General features: G+C 38.5%; 1 protein-coding gene across 11 annotated transcripts in view; it reads right to left on the bottom strand.

Annotated features, from left to right (window-relative positions):
- The window catches only part of ATXN2 (ataxin 2), a 53,533-nt gene that overhangs the window by 7,007 nt on the left and 25,331 nt on the right, over positions 1-21,195 (bottom strand). For 5 of the 11 annotated variants that reach the window (XR_007506782.1, XM_049806603.1, XM_049806604.1 and 2 more), the window contains 11 exons: positions 19,203-19,385; positions 17,482-17,670; positions 16,647-16,754; positions 15,108-15,178; positions 14,101-14,408; positions 13,551-13,614; positions 13,283-13,435; positions 12,580-12,646; positions 10,403-10,587; positions 9,665-9,797; positions 5,258-5,311 (listed from right to left, as the gene is read on the bottom strand). Coding sequence is in view for 10 of the 11 variants with exons in the window: in XM_049806603.1 (XP_049662560.1) it covers positions 5,258-5,311; positions 9,665-9,797; positions 10,403-10,587; positions 12,580-12,646; positions 13,283-13,435; positions 13,551-13,614; positions 14,101-14,408; positions 15,108-15,178; positions 16,647-16,754; positions 17,482-17,670; positions 19,203-19,385 (1,515 nt within the window). In the remaining variant the exon portion in view is untranslated. The remainder of the gene's footprint in view (positions 1-5,257; positions 5,312-9,664; positions 9,798-10,402; positions 10,588-12,579; positions 12,647-13,282; positions 13,436-13,550; positions 13,615-14,100; positions 14,409-15,107; positions 15,179-16,646; positions 16,755-17,481; positions 17,671-19,202; positions 19,386-21,195) is intronic. The other 6 variants (XM_049806605.1, XM_049806606.1, XM_049806607.1 and 3 more) reach the window with 5 other exon arrangements.

The raw sequence follows: 21,195 nt of genomic DNA, 5'->3' as shown, positions 1-21,195 counted from the left end.
ACATAGAAAAAAGCAGTATTTAATCTTTTGTTTTGTCAAACAGACCAGTTTAAAATATCAAATTTATCATTTTCATACAATTTAGTTTTTCCTGAAATACACTTTTCAAAGGTGTTACAAGCCATTTTTATTTCCACCATCCAAAAAATTCTTTGGCCTTATACCTGGCTAACCTCACCATGCTACTCTTCTGGAAACTGCTCACAGTACAGTCAGTGTAAAGTACATACACTGCATGTACGCTTAAGAGCTATAGGGACAGACAGTATATACTTAACAGCTGAGAAAACTGAGGCTGCTTGAGCATCAAATTTTTGCTGAAGCCAGTATCTTGTACTAAAATAACGTATCTTGCCTCTCCCCTCAAGGCCAATTACAGAGTCTGTTCTGGGTCACCGCCATTCTATGAGCTTCTCAACACTGCCATGAAATTCTTAATTCCTTGAAACAGTAGCAAATAAGGTACAAAATTCCAAAAAAGGAAAAAACTTAACATAAAACTTTCACACCAGTGAAACTACATCTGTTGCTACAGCCATACCAGTCTCCAACAACAAACTACTATCAACAAGTCCCTCCTTGAGGACTCCTGGTCTGTTCTGCTTCAAAATTGGCCACACTAAAAAAAAAATAAAAATATATATATATATATATACACATTTATTTTTTTTTACTTCTGAGGGAATCTAAGAAAGTACAAAAAGCCATAATGCTAGCAAGTCTTCCTTTAAACACAAAGCACGCAAGCTGAAAGCAAGACCCTAAGAAAATGAAGATACTTTGCCTATTCCCTTCCACTGCTTTTTAGATCTTGTACAACAACCAGTCCACAGTTTGCAACTACACTTCTGCACATGACAGTGCGCACTACTCTCTCCAGTATTACAGCTTGTCAAGACCAAGGCTAGTTTTGCTGACAATAGTGCTAAAAGACAAAATGGTCAAAGCAAACCATCAACCTGCTCCTGAATCTTCCCTCCAACTGCTCCGTATTTATTTTGGTACCTTTTTGTTGTTCTGATTGAATTACTGCTTACTATCAGGTTACAGCTTTTTTAATGGCATTTGTATTATATGAGAACTTGATGGCCCATGAAGTGCCCGTCTGCAGCGTGCCTTCAGAAGTGATGGGTTTTCTAGTGGTGTTTTCTTGCCCTAGTAAGCAAACCTGAAAAGCAGGGCACAGGCAAGTGCAACCATTACGCAGCAACCACCTGCCCCATGTATTCACTGCTAGTGAGGTATGTTATCTCCCTTTTACAAGTAACTGTTTGCTGCAGCTTCTGATGAGTTGTACTGTTCTGGGCTCTAGGTTCATGAAGACACAGAACTGCCTGAGTGTATGTAAAGGATGAAAGACAAGATGGGTGCAGAAAACGGACAAAAATGTAGCTGCATCTGAAGGCACAATACTATTCAGCAAAAGCAAGTCTCAGAAAGACACCAACCCTATTGTGCTCTATTAACCAGACCTGACACACTACTACTCTGTGCAAATACTTGTTTTCCTCCAGTTTGGCTTGTTATAAAGCTTACAAATACTACTTCTAAAATATTCAAACTCACTAGAATACATATAGGCAGTATCTTTTTGCCTAATTGAGATTTCTCTCCCCTGTACAGGCCACTACAAAGGTCTCTCCTTTAGGAAATGACTGCCTACCACATTTAATTTAATCCTGCCCTGCTGTCTTGAAAGCTTTATTAAATCTTTACTGAGCAAATGGTCTAACAGTGATGTGCACTACAGTTTCAGGCTATTAATGCAGATGAACTTCATATACATTTGTAATCCTAAATTCTTGCAGTCTGGAGTTGATCCTAACATACTTATGCATGAGTATGTAAGTGTACTTAAGCATGAGTGTACAAGCATATTTATACACTATGAACATTTCTGAGAGGGGTTTTAAAAACACCTCCATATTTTCTACGCACACTGTCAAAACTACCAGTACCTTCTGCCATAGCACTTTGTTACACTTTCAAATGCAAGAAGACTTTTTTTTTTTTTCATATCACTACTAAAATTTATTTTGCAGCAGCATCCCCACTACACTTCTATCTGACTTTCAAACATCGCTCCTTCTTACGACAAATACGTGAAAACTATCAATGGAAACACTGATCATTTTTACAGTATGCAGTTTACAGCTTCCTACAGTAGGAAATTTCTCAATCTCATTATTATACACACTCTGAAGAAGGCCAAAAGTTACTATCTCTGTCAAAGCAATAGAAATAAATGCATAGAGGGATTGACTTGCTTGCCAAAGGACATGCTACCAGAAATCTTCCTCAGCTCTCATCCCACTGCCTCAGCCACAGAGCTGGCATGCCTGACTATAAATTAACTTCAACTCCATTCAAGAGGTTTTTAAATGTATATGAAAATTAACTCCAAGTTGTAAGATATTCAAGGCTTCCCACATCCTGCCACATTACTTGTTAAGAGCCCCTGAAATAATGTGGTACTCCCTTAAACCATTTGTGCAATTCATCTTTCATTCTTTATAGCCAAGATAATAATAAACTAAGTTATTCTGAAGCAGATACATTATACAATAAAACTTCACAATGAAGATTTTCTCATTTAAGAAACCAGTTAAACCTAGGAATAGTACCCTAAAGAATAGATACAGAAGCAGGGGGAGGATCAAGTTTTTGTCATAGTAGCAGCTCTTCCATAACCTTCTAATATCTTTTATCCATAGCTTTGCATTTAAAGTACTAGATTTTTTTATACTGAAGAATTTTTATTTGCCTAGCTTCTTCTCTCCCCCATTTTGTCTTTAACAAATCACTCTAATAAAGCTCTACAAGTTTGGCTAAAACTACTTCAGATGCTGCTGCAAATTATGTTTTAATAGTAATATTAAAAGTGCCTTTCAAAAAATGTTATTTGGACACTTATCTAAATCCTGTACAGATACTGCATACTAATCAAGAATGGCTCAGGACGAGTGGCAGCAAGTCTGAAATACATGCACAGATCTTTGTTAGTTCAGAGTTCAAACTTCAACTCTAGAAACGTACAAGGTTTTCCATGTTTAGCTAGTACAATTAATAGCTCGTGACAAGCCAATCAAATCTATGAGACTAGCAAGCCTGTGAAAGAAGTCTTGCAAAACAGTCATGAGAAATTCACCTGCTTAGCCGTAACTAAAGCACTTTCACTGTGACTTTTTTCAAGTATTTTTGCCTGTTCATCAAAACAGTTCACTACACATATCAAATAGCAAACAAGATAAGACAGGAGGTGAAAAAGAAAAAAAAAATTTAAAAAAATCACCAATTATCCAACATTTTCCCCCAATTGTCAGTACTTTGGAGATTTTTCAAATGGCCATCTAGTATCCAAGAAAGTGCTGAGAAAGCTCTAGGAAAGGACAAAACAGCTCTGCATATCTCCTTGCTGCAAACAACATCAGCTCATTCCAACACAAACACACTGTTTTTCTCAGCCTTTATGCCTAAAGTTCCCTCGCTCCCAGAAATACTCCCTGGGCTAACCTGCTTCACTTCAGCATCTTTTTGATCAAGTTGGTTCCTAACATGAAATATTTAGCTGCACTAACCTTGCAGGGATACACAGTGAAAATATGTGATTCAGTAATGAAGGGAGCAAAAATATCAGATGGATTGAATTACTGAATCCAACTCTACAAAAGTGCAACCCATTTTTTCTGAGAGGCAAACAAGTAGTAGTCAGCCATCAAACCCACAGAAGGAGCTGAAATCAAAAGAGGTCAGAGCAGCAGAAACCAAGCAGAACTCCCAGCTAGAAAGATATATGCAAAAACCATAAAATATAATTTCATATTTTCCCTGGTAGGAATTTCAATGGTGCCAATGGTGGTCATCGTTGGTCATCATCCAAAGATGCACTGAGGAGCCTATTTTCAAGAACTGACCAGTGAACAAGCTTCAAAACTATTGCCAGACCCAGTAAGATGGTGAGGATAACTACATTTAAAAGACCTGAATGGTAGGAAGCAAAGAAATAGCAAATGTTTCTTTCATAATACAAACATTTAAAGAAGTCATTTTACACAGGTAGAGTGGACTTCACTTAAAAGATTATCCACGAAAGGAACGAGCTTATTAAAGTTATTTCAGTGCACCAAACCAAGACACATGAAAACAGGACAGGTCAACATCCTACAACACTAGTTCATGCAGAACCATTTCTGTACAAGAAACACAGGAAGTCTGTTCCAGAAGAGATTTTTGGAGAACGAGTGGTATTCCCCACATCCCTCTTGCATGAGGTAACTCAAAAAAAAACCAAAAAAAAAAAACAACCCAGAGGAGTGCCTGGCATAGGCTGCATGGACTTGCAGACAGACACAGCAACAAGTCTCACTGCAGGACAGAAGCAAGTACGAAAATACCCTGAAACTGCAAGTCCTCCTTTCCCATGTCTTTGGTGACAGCTACAGTTCATCCTGCAACCACACACCCCCAAAAACCAGCTTTGTCGAAGTGCTATGATGAACACCAACATACAAGGCAGTATTTTTTAGTTATCTGCCTTTCCCAGTACACGTATGCAACCAAAGTCTATATTAGCTCTTGTGTACTGAGAGCATGGAAAACATCAGCCCCTCTCCCACTGCTTACACTGATGTCACCAGCAACACTGCACAGGAGCACCAGAGCCAGGAGCCCTCATCTAGTCACTCTCATTATAATAATAACAAAGTACATTGTTCACAGCACTCCTTCAGTGGCACCAAAGTGACTCTACAGAAAACTTCCTTCACCTCAGCTGCAACTCAAGTTATTTCCTCCCAAGGGCTCAGAATTCAAGCCACAGTTTTTTTGAAGAGATGAGGCGCAAGATACTTTTCCTTTTAGGCAGCTGATTAACTTGCCAAGTTTCAACCCCCTCATTTGGGCCATGAAAGAAAGGGAGTGAGGCAGTTCACCAGGTTTTAAGCAGAGGCTATCCACATGCAGCGCTCACTTCTGGTTGCAGATTAAAAGACTGGGTAGTAAAGTCAGAGATTAGTTGACGTGCAAAATACATTTTTAAAAAAATGACAAATCAGTTTCCTGTGGTCATATAAATCTGTTCAACAGCTTCACCCACCCACACCCCACCCCGTCCATTGAACGGAACCTTCCTGCGTTTTCCACATACTGGTTTGGTGCAAGGAAACTTGTTCCCTCAACACGTCCCATTCCTTTAACATCTGTTCTTTAGAAAGTGCTTTTCTGTACAATCAAAATTAGTACAAAAAACCCAACTCACTGGCAAAGTAGAAAGAAGGGCCTGTCTCCTTGCTGTATGGTATTTTGGGACATGCTGAATTTGGGAAATAGAAAGGTAAATTAGCCTCTTGCCACGTGCATACTTCCCGTCTTCTGGAAAGGTCAGTGTCATTTTTATTTTTATTTTTTTTTAATTTTTTTTTTGAAGATTGTAGAACCATGCAGATATTTTTATTTACTTAGGTGCTTTAGAGCTGGATATTTAGTTTTACAAATGAGTGGAGATGAAACAACACAAGTCTCAAGTAAGCCTTCCTTCTTAACTGTGACACTGAGGTCTTCAGTTCTTAATTAACACAAATAGCAACTTTATGTCAATTAATGGTCTATTGCAGTCCATTATAATAAGAAGGTTAAAACGTAATTACACTAAAACAGAAATTGGCCCCTTGCTTTTTCGGCTATATTACTGTCATTCTTAACATTTCCAAGACACCTTTGGTGACTGGTTCACTCTTAGTCCCTGGAGAATCCTCTGAAGTTTACATTATATCCACCATTGTACTATCAGGGTAATAGAATTTACTCTACTGCTGAGACAGAAACCAGATAAAGTTAGAGACAACACCAGACCAGTAAAACATATGCAGAAGGGGAAAGGGGAAGGGAGAATGGGGACAGAAATGAGAGCACAAAACCCAGGAAATGCATCTGTATAAAACCAAGGTCTGGTTTTACACAAGTTTGGTTTTAAACACAAAAGTTAAGTTTTTCAGAGGAGTCCAGTTATCTGAAAACACAGGCAATTCAGCTACATGGTAAATCTAACACAAGTTCATTGTCACAGGAATGAATATATCCACCCTCGACTTAAGATAACCAAATTTTCTACTAACAGCACAAGACAAGTTTGGGTCTTTGTGCGACATAGACCAAGCAGCCAAACTGCAAACCATGGCCAGCAAACTCTACCAGCCCAGTGATACTGGTACCGGGGAGATCACACAGAACCAACACTTCCAAGACAGACAGTATGTTCTGAAACCAACGTGCAGTTTAGCAGGGCAAGAATGACAACTCCGCGTTCAGGTATGTGCGTGTGGCAGTTAAAGGTGTGTGTACTGCTCTGCTTCAGCAGTGCCTGCATTTCAAACTCTCCTTGACAAGGACATTTAAGTTGCTCATGGCTCCAGAAGTTATGAGCTGAATTGTGTAATAGACGTTTTTATCGTCTGGCTGGTAGATGGGAAGAAAGATAGTTGCTTGAACATCGTCCTTCCCAATTGTGTTTTGAGGGGAAAAACCCAACAATTTAAACACTCCGTCATATGTTTAGATGGGTCTACTGGTGACCATGCAGCTCATCTGCTTTGCTTCTCTTGAGCTCGTCAACAGCGGGTTGTGAAACAGAAGCAGGACACTGTAATGACTGGCCAAGAAATCCCAGAAGTGCAGAAATATCCCATTAAACAGCATTAGACAAAAATACTTTTCTTTAAAATGGAAGAGTGCTTATCAACAAGTGTAGGTCACTGCATGTATTTTGGATTCAGCTACCTCCTTCACAAGACAGGAAGGAAAACAAAACCCAAATTTTTGGCAGTGCGGGTAGTTCACTTAATGGATCAACAGGCATTTCTCTTGGCTGGCAGGCAGTTACTACTTGCCACAGACTTTGAACTTGTCCCAAACCATTAGTGAAGATGGAGTTTCAGATCTCACCAGAAAATATTTCACACCTTAAGAATACTTCATGAGCAGTGCCCCCCAACCCCCACATCTCAGTGCAGTTGTCCTTACAGACATCTTCTCTCTACCACATATGCAGAAAAAAATTGAGTGAATTTTGCAATTGTCTCAAAGAATTATCTCAAAGTACGTTGAAGGACAGAAAGGCAGTATAGGCCACTGAATCCTGATATCAATGGGGAAAAAAATAAATTTAAAAAATAAAATAATAATTTTCTTTTTAAAAAAATCAGATAGCAATTTTAAAGAGCCAAAAGGAAATCTGAAAACTTGTTTGAGCAAGTGCTCCAGAAATCAAAAGCAGCAGTGGTTGTTGTTTCTCAGGAAGTTGTTATTCTGTACTTTCAAATTAGTTTTAAGAGAGGACCAAAATCAAATTGCATTGGTATATTTAGTTCAAAGATACTGCTGATAAACTTAAGATTCCCAAAATACAGAACATAAGTTATGGATACTTTCTTATAGTCACTCCATCAGATGTGAATGATTCCAGCACGTTGTTCTTTAGCAATGTACTCCATAAGCAGCTTATATTTATCACCTTAGGCATTTCTACATTTTTCCCAAGCGTTCACATATTGATAAATGGAAGCTGAAGTGAATACGTTACAGATGGACACATTTTGAGGAAACAGTGTCTGTCTAAGCAAGGTCTTCAAGTCCAAAGCACACGGAAGACTTGCAAAAATCTGAATTGAGACAGTGCTGCGCTACAACAGAAGTCATTTCATGTGTAGCTAACTGTAAACTTTGTAGGTTATGGGTATATTTGAGCCAATTCATGTTCACTAGGCAATAAACACGTCTGCACATGGCAAGAACATACTTTTTTTAAAAGTGTCTCATATGGAGTTCATGATCCAGCTGGGTTGAATGGTTTCAATAACAAGAATTTCAAGCACTTGATCATTTACTGGGAAGGTGGGAGAATATTTAGAAGAGTGACCAAGTAGCTACTTGAAAGAACACAGGAGGACATGCAATTTCTGTTAAAATAGGTGCTCTTGGGAAAGTAATATTTACATTACATGGCAGGAAATCCCAAAGAATTCTCAAGTTTGACCCAACTGAGTTGTTTGCACTGGTAGGTAGTCACATACCTACAACAGACAAGCTGCAAAACCAACACAAAATGAGATCTAACAGTTGTAAGTTAGAATATCAGTGAAAAAAGTATACAGACATCTGATCAAAGCCAACCAAAGGAACAGGCTTGCACTTCAATGCTGTAGAACCCACTGGTTACAGAAGATAAGGATGGTGCACAATGGGAAATTGCTAGGAAGTCACATGCAACCATTTTGAAGCAAATCTCAGATTATCTCATGTTTGGTTTTATTTTAATTAGGATTTGAAAGGAGAGTTTTCACCAATAAAGGTCTGAAAGCCTTTGATCATTCACTTTATCGGAATTCTATTTAATCTAATGAAAAAGCAAACAGAAGATCTGTTTACATGGACACCTCAAGCACAAGAGTTGAAAAGATCAAAGTAATACAATTAGCAAGGACCTGTGAGAAAAGACTTAATCTCTACAAGTAACTTCCATTTCAGCTTCAGCACAAATGAGCTGAAATGTTCTTCCTCCAAGTGTCAAAAAAGGTTTCTCTCTCTTATTTTTGTTTCTTAGCTATGTTACCATACCACTGCAGAGATCTGACAGGATGTTTTCAGATGGGTAAGACACAGACTTTTTAAAATCAGAATTAATTTCACACTAAACTTCAGATTCTTAGCCTTGTAAGTTTTCATGACACATCATGGACTTCCATTAAGTAGCAGTGTAAAACTAAGCACCGGAAAACATACAAAGATGTCTAAAGGTACAGAAAATCTTTTATTAGAATCTAAGTCAATAATATACGTGACCCAATAAAAGTCTTCCTCAGATGCTATAACAAGTATTGAAATGCCACGTTTTCAAGAGACCATCTGCTGTTTTGACATTTTATGACAATTTCCAAGCCTTCTAGCAACCTTGATTCTACCTCTTTTCAATAGCATGTTTTGCAGTGAGTTTTTTTCCCTCTGAACTGGGCATTGATTCATCATACATTTATAACGTTTTAGAAGTTCTTGCACATTTTACTTTGTAACAAGGTAACCCACATTTTCAGCACTTCACTGTAAGTGAAATATGCCCATCTGATAATGCTGGAGACTAATTATCAAAGTCAGAGCAATACATGAGCTATTTCATATACTTATTCTTGACTTACCAAAAAAGAAAGGTAAGCAACACATGTTTTATTTTGCTTAAACAGCAGTGTTCATACTGTTAATAATGCTAGTAGTATCATAAAGACAGCATTTCACTAATTGTCAGAACTAAAGTTTTGAAACTGAGGTCATAGCCTTGCAATAAAACAAGTCCTAATTATAATCAAGAAACAATCAAGGGATGTTGTGTCAAAAGCATCAAGAGAACTTGAACAAACTTCTTTCAGTAGATATTCTTTAGCAGCTCCCAGGTTGAAATTTCATCTTGGTCACTGGCATCCTACTGAAATCAGCATACTTGAGTTTTCATTTTAACCAGGTGGCTCAGTTTTCAATGCTCTGCTCATCATCTTATGAAATATAAACCACATCTACTGGTGTAATCTGAATGATACCCATGTTTGAAGCTTGAGATTAAATACATCCCTGCACAACATAAGAACTTAAAAAGTTACATATAACACAAAACGTTTCCTACCATACATAGCATGCGTCTGTTCATGCGCACCATACTGTGTTGCAGAAGAAGATACTAAACCAGGCTGTGCGTGTGTTGGTGGTGCCATCATTCTAGCGTTGCCCTGTATTACAGGGCTATAAACATGAGGATGCTGCATTCAACAGAAATAAGGAAACAGACAGTTAATTGGAGGACTACTACAAAGAAACTAGTGCCATCTAAACAATAATTATGTACTTAGTAATAGCTTGGCCTTACTAAAATGCAGAGCAAACTAAAGATTTCATACTATCACCATTACCCCAGCTGTTTCTAAAAATTTAAGGACATTTTCTGCAGCAGGCTAAAAACTGACAAAAACCATAGGCATTATCTAATTTTTGCCACTCTAATAATGTAGTAAGCTTATGTATGTAATTATATATTTATCCAATTACATATGTATATGTAAAAGCCTTTGAAATAAGAGAAGTACACTAAATAGTGTATTTTTACAACATATAACTAGGACATGTCCTCGCCATGACCTGAAAGGAATTCTTCAAAGAGCTAAAAAGGTAATATCAATAAGTGCCAACTTCTTGACCTTAAAATTTGTTACAGGCTTTGAAGCACATTACAACACCACCAAGTATGCTCCAGAACACAGAAACTGTTCTGAGTGACTTCTTATGACTGGAGACAGTAGGGCATTTAGGCCTGAGCCACTTAATTATTTCTGTTTTGACTTATCACATACACTAAAAGCACTCTTACCTGAGATTGGTAGTGTGGCACATGCTGCACAAGAGGCTGATTAGGAAACTGTTGGGGACTATATGCAACATATTGTGTTGAATAAGCAGGTGGCGTAGCTACAATTGGAGGGCCTGCTGCTGAGGCAGGATGCATCATGGTGCTCTGATGATGTTGATCTTGCCGTTGCTGTGGCATATTTGGTACTAAGAAGCAAAGAATGCATCACATTAGAAGCACAGGACAAAGAATGACAATCTTTCTGAGAGGTTTTACATTACAATATCACTGTGACCAAGTGCAATATCCTCACCCCTCACCTTTAACCACATATTAGAGCTCTAGCAAAAAGGAACAGCATGAAAAGGAGTTCCTCCAAGAAACATTTGATTTGCATCACTGCCTTTGAGCCATGTATATGGCCACAAACCCAGGCCTGTTTTTTTTGTGAAGGAAGGAAGAAAGGTGGAGGGAGAGAAAGACTGACAAGAATCAGTAACGAAAGAGAAAAGTTGTATCAGGATACCTACATTAATCAAATTTGATCCTGTCCCCTTCAAAAGGCTTAATTCACCCTCTATGGGAGCTACTCAGCAACTGTTCCATCAACTGGAAAGCTGAGTCTGTTAAAATTACTTGTGCTTATGGCTGAGGACAGCACAATAAAGGTCTCTACACAGCCGCAATTTGAGGTATTCACATATTTTAAGCTCTGTGCTACCCCTCAGGATAGCAGAAAGCAACTTTTAGGTCACAGTCAACACTGAAGGGGACAAGTCAACCTATAAGAAGAGGAGGAGTAGGAATAATTAGAGGGAAGAAAGATTAAAGAGAGGAGAGCACTGTAGTGTGGGACTACCTGAGCTATCCTGGTAAGACGACCAACCGAACCACAGCAGCAAGGCACTCAGAACAAACTAATTCAGCCTACTAAGCAACAGGGCATGAGTTCAAGGTGAGCTCCAGCTTGCTGCAGTGAGGCTGTAACTAATAACTATGCTAACTCAGGCACCTGTAAACTCCACTGCAGTGTGCAATGTAGACAGACCCCTTAGACAGAGGAAAGGAGGGAAATGTTGAAGATGTCAGTAAATTCACTCAATGATGATTGTATTTACACTGCAAATCAATAGAAAAAAGTAAATACAGGATGTAACTTGAACAGTGTAAAGGTACTGAACTTTAACCCATGCAGCTCCTTCAGGACCATGCTGCACACAGGATGCATATGCAGAAAATAATGAAATTTAAAAAAGGAATTCAGAATAGCAGAGCAGCCTCACACAGCAAGTGAGTACACAGCAATATATTTCTGATTAAAACAATCAGTGTTACCAACCAAAATATCTCATGGGTCAGACCACAGTAAAGTTAGTGTGTTTTAAAATAGAAATACATTGCAGGTTTCTGTCTTCCCTACATTCCTAAAGGCTACTTGTTTATGTCTAAACAACAGAACTGCTCTTCTAAACAATTTCCTCCTCCAGTGACTGGAGCTGCAGCACTGGAATCTATCATCATGAACCACTGTATAAAACTGCATGAAAGCATATACTGTGTAGAATTAGAGCATTATCTGAAACATGACTACAAAAACAAGACCATCATTTTTCTGCTTCTCCACGGCACTGCACAGAAGAGTGCATCTCATCACACATGTCCTCCTCTCCATAGCCACAGGTGTCACTTGTTAAAAACATGGTATTGTTAGTCCAGCTCTTCATTTACTGTTGCAGAAGGAATGCAAAAGAACAAACTGGAACCAGCAAGGTCTTTCCAAAGAGTAGCATACTCTTTCTTAAGAAATAGCGATTTTGCTTCTTGACAAAAAACCCCAACCGTTAAAGCACCATTCAGGGCTCTGCAGTAAAGTAGTACAGAAAGTTCCCTTTAAACAAACCCGCAACTTTTATGAAATACAGGAGATGATCAGCTTACCCTAACATTCCAAGCAACAGAGACATTTTCCCATTTGTCAAATCCAAACCCAGCAACTCCCTAGTACTCAAACTTCTCATGTGTTGGCTGAATTAGTTAATCTAGAAATGCATTAGCATTTCCACTTACTTCCTTTTATTAAAAGTAGCATTTAAAATACCATCAAATACAAATTAACATGGATTAAAAAATACGCAAACATTTGTAATTTATTCATGCTGCATGCAGACTAGGAACCAAACAGGCAGTATTATTCTCACCTTTACCTGCTCTATATGTCTTGGCTTGGTTCACTGGCATGGGCGTCATGGGAATAGGATACAAAGGCTGAAACAGAAGGAAGATTTGAAGCTATGATACACCTTTAAAAAGTGAGTGCATATCAGGTGGGGGCCCACTCAGTTTTGATGTGTTTTACTCTGTTATGTTACATGGTTTATTGAACTCTGCCTAACCTATGATATTTTCTTGGATCACTGTGATTAAATCTGCGCGTACAAACAACTAAGACTATATGGTTTGCAAGAACCAGTCAAGTAATGACGCTACTGCGACTTCAAGCAATGTACTAAATCAGACAGCTTTGTAACAGTTAAGATTTGAAATCCTAGTAATCCTTACAATGACCAGAAACTAGTGGGACACAGCTGGAAGCTAAGGAAGAAGAAACAGTTGCTTAGAACTTAAGGAGTAAGACTATGCTTGGAGGACAATAAATGTGAGTAAGAGCTGCTGGAATTTACAAGTGTTTGAGACTATTAGAACATCTAGGTTGAGGGACTACTGGGAAGAGTCTGTATTTACATAGCTAAAACTCAACAACAACGTAATTATGCCCATATTTACAACAGTAATACACACTGTATCATTTCACTGTTTTAACTTAGATCTCGTAAGTCTCCTCAACTTGCTGACAATCATCTGGAAAGTCTTAACAAGTTTGCAGCATATGCTGCACTTTACCTGCACGCCTGGGCTCACTGGAACCGGATACATCATATTTGGTGCAAAACAAACAGGCTGAGTGTACACTGGGGTTGGCTGCTGATGACCCACCATGGAGGGGCTAGGTTGAGCTTGCGGACGAGGGGAGGTTGGTGTAGTAGAAGGTTTCGGCTACAAACAGAGTTCAGCAATGCATATGCAAGATTAGTTTGATTATCCTACAAGTAAAAGGTTTGCTTATAAACGTCTACTCAAAGACAACGTTAAACAGTATCAAATAACTTACTTGAGCAAAAGATCGAGGGTTGAACTCTTTTGCATTAGGATTAAGCGTTGATTTTCTGACTTGCCTAAACATAAGAACAAAAAATGATGTTCAGCATTATTCTTTTACAAGCATATCTGCAGAACTCCCTAACAATTAAATATTTAAAGAGACGAAATACCTCATTTCTATCTGAGAGTCAGATTTTTGAGAACTCAAACAACACACGGCATGCAAAAAGCCACTCTTACTGACAGTACTCTTACTATACTTATCCATAAAAAAGTTTTCCTGCTGTTGATACTACAGCTCACATGAGCCAGGAAAACATGTAAATAAGCATTTAGATATGGATTAGGTATCAACAGGACCAGAGTTCTATATGCAGCTCTGCCACTGACTCATGAGATGACTTCCAGTACAGTCACTTCACCTGTTGTTTCCTCTGTATAACAGAGTACTTACATCGGCCATATACACATTAAGATATTACACATTCATAACAGCTTTTTCTACAAATGGCTAAACGCTAGTAACAGATGTGCTTATTCTAAAAGGCGTAATTACTCACTCAGAAGTATCTTTCTTCTCCTCTTTATCCTCTTTATCTTGTTTACTTCCAGGCCCAGATGTCTGTACACCTTGTGAAGTTACCTCAGGCCCTCGCTTTTGCTCAGAACTATTACTTATTGAAGGAGAAATACTTGGACTATTAGGTTTGCTACTGCCACTGTTAGAGTTAGTATTACTGCCAGTTTCTATGATAGATTCTTTAGGGGTTGATTCTGTCTTTTCTTTAACTACATCTCTTGATTTTTCACCTTCTCGGCTTTTGTTTAGCAGCTGATCCACTGCATCTGAAGAGGAACTCGACTGTAACTGAAAAAAACCCAAGGAACGTATTCAGTAAATTGACATACAGAACTAGGGAGAGACAATCTAATGCTATCCCATACACAGAGTCAAATACAGTCCCAGAGGCTTGAATCTTCTGGAAATGACCTTTTAAAATATAAATTTCCATTTCTACTAGAAAAGCAATCTAAGAACATTGACAATGTTTTAAGCCTACACTGTTAAAGAAGGTCTTCAGTGACTCAGCTGACCTATATGTTGATTAGAAAGTGACAGGGAAGTTTAAGACAACCCTCTCGACTCATCCCCCTGTGTGATTTACCAGCAACACCTGAAAAGCTAACCTGATTTAATAAACCATTATAACCAGGAAATAAGTAATATGAATTCTTCCATTTTCCTCAGCAAAACCCTTTAACTTTGAAACAGCTCTTCCATATGGAGCATAAATGTGATAATTATTTGTACCTAATGATTAAACAAGTACTATTTTCAGTGTACAGTCAATATGCACATTTACAGGTATTAGGCAATTGTACCAGCAAGACTCAGCATTGATTTTATAGTATCTAGCAGGAAATCTTATAGATATTTTCATAAATTAAGCACAAGTAGTAAGGACCTGTTTTCCTGTTAACACATGCAACTTATTCAATTCATTAAAATAATCTCGATGCACAGGAGAACTATGATACCAGTAAGTTAACATATGGAGAAACTTACCCTAAAGTCATTCTTAAATTTCTTTAAATCATCAATCTGTTTTCTATGTTCTGAAACAATTGGAGATACACCTGCCAAACAGAAGACCAACATTGTCCAAGCATTTCTAATACAAGTTTTATACACAACTGTCCTGGTTTTGGCTGGGATAGAGTTAATTTTCTTTCCAGTAGCTGGTATAGTCTTATGTTTTGAATTCAGTAAGAGAAGAATGATGATAGCAACAACTGAAAACATCAGTGTGTTAAGTAGTATTTCTACTAAGGCAAGGATTTTTCAGCTTCTCATGCCCAGCCAGCAAGAAGGCTAGAGGAGCACAAGAAGTTGGGAGGGGACACAGCCAGGGCAACTGACCCAAACTGGCCAAAGGGATATTCCACAGTATATGGCATCATGCCCAGTATATAAACTGGGGAGAGTTGGCCAGGGGCAGGGGGGATTGCTGCTCGGGAACTAACTGGGCATTGGTTGGCGAGTGGTGAGCAACTGCATTGTGCATCACTTGTTTTGTATATTCCAATCCTTTCATTATTATTGTCATTTTATTATTGTTGTTATTATCATTATTATTTTCATCCTTCCTGTTCTATTAAACTGTTCTTATCTCAACCCACGGGTTTTACCTTTTTTCTTCCAATTCTCTCCCCCATCCCACTGGGTGGTGGGGAAGTGAGTGAGTGGGGGCATGGTGCTTAGTTGATGGCTGGGGTTAAACCATGACAACAACCCTTACATTACCTTTTTGCAAATTTACAAATGTTTACATGTCTAAAAATGAAATACAGTGGTATCATTTTATCTATAATTTGGTTTAATTCCATGAACTACATGTATGAGCACACAAAAATACTCTGTGAAACTATGGCATTACATAATTGACATATCTACAGTTTTAACGCATCACACCAAGACAGAAGCCCTGAGGTGCAGGGACTGCAGAACTCAGCTGAACACAAAGAAGCATCCAATAAAACTCTCAAACCATAACATGCCAGCATTTCAAGACATAGCAATTAAAGGTGAAACACTGATCAAGTTCAACAACATGAAAAGATTTTTTTTTTGAGAACTGAATGAACAAGCAATGCTGCAGGGAAAGCCAACTTTAAGGCATAATAGGAAGAAGTACAGTTATAAAAAACTATGCTGACCACAATGCTCAGAAGTATTGTGAGCGTAGCTCTAAGTAGAAACACTCATTCAGTCCAAAGAAAGCTAAAAAACAGCTTTGTGAGCAGGAAAAAAACAAAAGAGGGGGGGGGGGGGGAAGGAAAAAGAAAAATAAGAAAAAAGAATATAACAAGTAAAAAGAAATCACACCATTCACATGAGCAACACTGTGTTGATGAAATGAGTCAAGAACAGTTAAAATTGTAGGCCTGCCACTTCAAACTGCATGACCGAATTTTCACTGTAGAACACCCAAGCCAGATTGCTTCCTAGTCTTCTTTAAAATGCTAACTACAGCAGTCAATACAGCAGGCTTGGTGCTTAGAATTCCTAATTACTCACATATATATGAAAGCTTTCAATACAAACCTTTGTTTTCAGGTTTAGGAAAACTAGGAGAAGTCTCACTTGGCTTTATATTCTCCTTGTTTCCAGTTGCAGAATTTTGCCTCTGGTCCTGAAGCCTAGTATCTTTAGCTAGAAAAGAAATTGCCAAAGTTGTTTTCTTATACACAACTCAAACTAACCAAAGGGAGATGGCAAGACAGAAACAGAAGAGAGATTTAACCATGTTTAGCTTGCAAAAGAAAAACTCTATGTTACACATTTTATGCTACCTAGTTAGGGCCTGGAGGGTTATCCTCCCCCCCTTCCCCACCCTACTGTCTTTAAGCCAAATGAAAAAGTCCTAGTCAAACACATCCCCCTCATCATACACAGAACCTTAACTAGGCTGAAAAAAACTATAAATTGAGAGCAAATTATTTTCAATAGTCCAAGCTCTTCATACAGAAGGCTACAAAGATTTAAGAGTTCTTAGACATTTGACTGTGCTCTTGAATATGTGTGTGTGTCCCCCTTTCACTATGCTCAAAACATCCTTTGAAACCAGCTGCCTACATTTCTTTATATCAGAAAAAACAGCTAGGCACTCAGTTTGAAAAAAATCCTCAATTAAGTCAAACACCTATAAGCCCATACTACTTAAACGGCAGAAGAAATTAAGCATACAAACTTCTTAAAAAGCCTCTCCAACCTTAGTTTAAAGCTGGCATCATGAGAAAAAGGAAACTCACTACACAGTAAAATTAAACACATCAGAAGTTTTCTCATAATTTAGAAAGCAGCTTTGCTCTTGTATAGGCATATTCATTGTGAGGGATTAAGGAAAGGGACCATTTGCAAGCTAGCAAGGGAAACTTACCTTCGCTGGAAGGGGTAACTGCTCTGTTGGATGCAGGGCTGGCAGGTGTAGGAGAGGCAGCTGGAACAGGCATGGCAACAGATTCAGTGGGAATAGTACCAGGCTGAGGAGAAGGCAGAGCTGGTCCTGTGGGAGTGCTGCTCTGCCTTGGAGACCTAGGCCTGTGTGTTTTAGGGGATAATCTCGGAACTAGAAACAAACAGGAAAAAACAGTTATAGGATAAGCTTCCTCATCTGCTCAGCAGTTTGCTTATTTTTAAAATTACTAAAAACATGCTTTAAAATACTTGGTGGAACATTATATAGTAACTGAAAACCTGTTTACCTGTGAGGTACACCTCCTAGTTCTTTACAACGCAGCATTTCAGATAAGTGGTGTGATTTTTCTGCAGATTGTCCCCTAATACATATCACTGCCCTGTAGTCCCACCATGAATCTGCAATATGCTCCCCAGCCCCCCAGCAGTGCAACTACAACAGCTCACATTAACACAGTTTCAGGCAGAACAGAAAAGGTGGTCAGGTCTCCATACAAACAGATGTAAAACATTTTTAAAAGGGCTGAAAAAACATATCCATTTTACAGCATCCTCTTTTGGAGGTTTGTCAGCTGGAAAAAAAATAACGTATCCTATTGAAAGAAGATTATTTGATGTATATTTTTGTCCCTGTGTTAAAGCAGCAAGGAAAGGTGTATATTCTTTAAATGTTAAGTTGTACCTCCTGCTTCCTGCTCATCCCACTGTGGCTAGTTAGTTGCTTTACGTCACATAATAACTTCAAGTGAGCAAGGAGAAAGAGAGATAAGTCGTTTAACAGTCCTACTTGCATGTTAATAACATATAAAGTGGGGGGGGGGGGGGGGGGGGGAGATGAATCAGAGATAATGCCAGAACAGAAGAGTTTATTTAAATCTTTTCCACAAGGCAACAGGTCTATGGGGGTCTAAGTCATACCTTCTTTCTGAAAAATGCATTCTCACTACCCTCCTCTAGAATGCTAGCACTGCTAAAAATTATCAAGACTTCAAACTGTCGCTCACTTGCCCTTCGATTCAAGAAAGCGCCCAGCTGCTGACAACTCACTAGAACACGGCCTCAACTACAAAAGCTCAAAACTAGGGCCTGTGTCACAAGACTGAGCTTTAAATTTAAGTCAAATATTAATAAAATATGTTAACTGATTCAAGAGAGACACTGACTATATCTGCTACTACATTACTTAGACAAACACAAAATGAACACTTAAAACCTACATAATTTTTTGAGGAAAAATATATCCAACTTAACCTGAATATCATTTAATCTTCTAACACCAACCTTCCTCTATCCAAACACCTTCATTTGTAAACCACAACCCAGTTACACTGCTATTAACCAAATTCAGTGATGCAATGGAACGTATTTCTTGTCTCCTTCAATAACCTTCCTGAAAATTACTTCTTTCAACAACTAATTCCCACATTTTTCCTTCCTTTCTCTTCATACAGCACCTGACAACCTCTCTGCAGTTAGGACAATACTGCACTTGAAGGACCAGCTCACCAACTATTTTACTAAGCTATCTGGGAACATCCTTCTCCCACTTCATCTAAGCAAGCTAAGTTAGCAGACCAGTGTTTATTCAGAGCCTGAATTGTCTAGAAACGCAGTATTCTGCTTAGCATTCACACTCTAAAGTACCCCTGGCAAGCCATCTGCAATAAGCCAAGCTTTACCTACCCCCACTGACAACTGATGACCACGTCCCACCTGAAGGGCTGCCTCGTGCCACTGCAGTAGTAGATGCTTCCCCTGGTGCATTATGAGATACAAATTCTAAGCCACTTGAAATTGTACCCCTACCAGTAGAGACTCTGTGACCTCGAGGGTGCCGTTGTGCCTTAGGAGACATCCGTGGAGGCCCTGAGAAAAAGAAGACAACCCCACACAATAAGTACTTAACGTCCATCACTAAGAGTACCCAAACATACCATCTCTTTTTAAAACTGGATTTAATCTAATAACTCTCAATAATGCAGTAATACAGTCAAGCAGTTTACACTGACATCGACTAGAACCAGGGATCCACGAGACTAAAAAGGCCAAGCCATTGGTCCAGCCAGACTACCAACACACTCATCACCTTGCTATGACAGCTCACATTCATTGATATTTAGAAGCTTTATCAGAATTGAAACAGGTATGCAAGTCCTGGATTAAAATATTTGAATCCAAGTATCCAATATTGCTTACTGCAAGACAAGCCAAAAAGGTTAGTGGCCCAGCTCCCTCTGGATAAGCACAGTTCCAGGCTATCAAACATTTTCCAGAAAAGAAAAAATTCCCATCGCTTTTGTCAGGTGGTCAGTGATACCAAACATTTATCTACAGAGTAGTCACCACTGGCTGACCAATGCTCTTGGGGAATTTCAGCAGAGCATTTTGCACTATGGCTAAATTGCCTGCAGCAGGTCACAATTCATTTACAAGTCAGCAAAATTGCAACTAAACAAGTTATTGTTATCCCAAGGTTCAAGTCATGCATGTTTAACACCAGAAGCTAAAGTCATAAGTGAATACGGTAATTCTGAACAGCTTATACAGCTGCCCCAGAATAGTTATACTCAAGTCTAAGCACCAATACAGTTTCTACATCCTAACAAACATTTTCTTTACAAGATCAGACTCAAATGTTGATACTTCAAAAGGAAAAACTGTGCATGAACAGAAGACAATCTGACTGACTACAGTTCATTTTTAATATAGGTCAATAATAGAGAAAAGTTCAGATAATGGCTTTCTGGTTTCAGATCAAGTTCTAAAAGATCAAGTATCTCTTCTGGTTACATAAATCTTTAAATGTCAGCCTCTATTTTAACCATGAATGTAAAGTATACTTCAATCCAAATTATCTACAGGCAAGTATTTTAAAGAACACACACTTTCCAGCAATCCTCTTCTAGTAGTAGAAACTAAATGTTGCAGTAAGTAGCAGTTCACTGCATGCCTGATAAATCAATCGCAAGAGCTAAAAAATAACTGAATTTGCATGTGGAGTCTCAGTATCTTACTAAATAAAAAAGCTCAGATTGATAAATTGACAGTAGCATGCCATACAGAAATGCCTACTACCATCCACTTTCTGGTTATGGAGCATCTTGAGCATTTATCAGGCAAGCTGCAGAACAGTGTTACTGATTCAATTAGCAGGATGATGACTGTTCTCTCTCCCATGGCTCCAGTGAAGCCAGCTACAGCAGAGACTGCAAGCTTCCAGTGAGCTTAGTATAACTGGTTTGCGTTTTTCCAGGCTTGCTAGACCATATTGTGCAGGCTTGTTTTTAAGTGCACTTAAACAAAATAAAATAAAAATTTTGAAATGTGTTCCTTATTGTACCCTTGGAGGACAAACAAATTTAGTTCAGATACTTCTGCATACAGTTACTGAAGACTCATGGGTTAGCCTTTCTCTGCATATTATGACTGCTAGGGAGCCGACTTACTGTTCTGCCTCAATGCAAACAGATCTAAAGTCCTCTACAGATTCACCTTTGAAGCAGCTTATCCTATCCCATTCCACAGTGCACTTATCTGAATACAGCATTTTTGTTAGTACTATTGTTGCTTTTTTTACGAAAGGTAGTTGAATTATTTAGTTAAATTTGAAATGGCTTTTTGTGGAACAACTGTATTAAAATATTTGATATTTCATATAAATTTACGTTCCTAAAAA

The sequence above is a fragment of the Accipiter gentilis genome, chromosome 7 (genome assembly GCF_929443795.1).
Source record: "Accipiter gentilis chromosome 7, bAccGen1.1, whole genome shotgun sequence".
Classification (NCBI taxonomy): domain Eukaryota; kingdom Metazoa; phylum Chordata; class Aves; order Accipitriformes; family Accipitridae; genus Astur; species Astur gentilis.
This window is presented reverse-complemented; position numbering and strand designations above follow the sequence as displayed.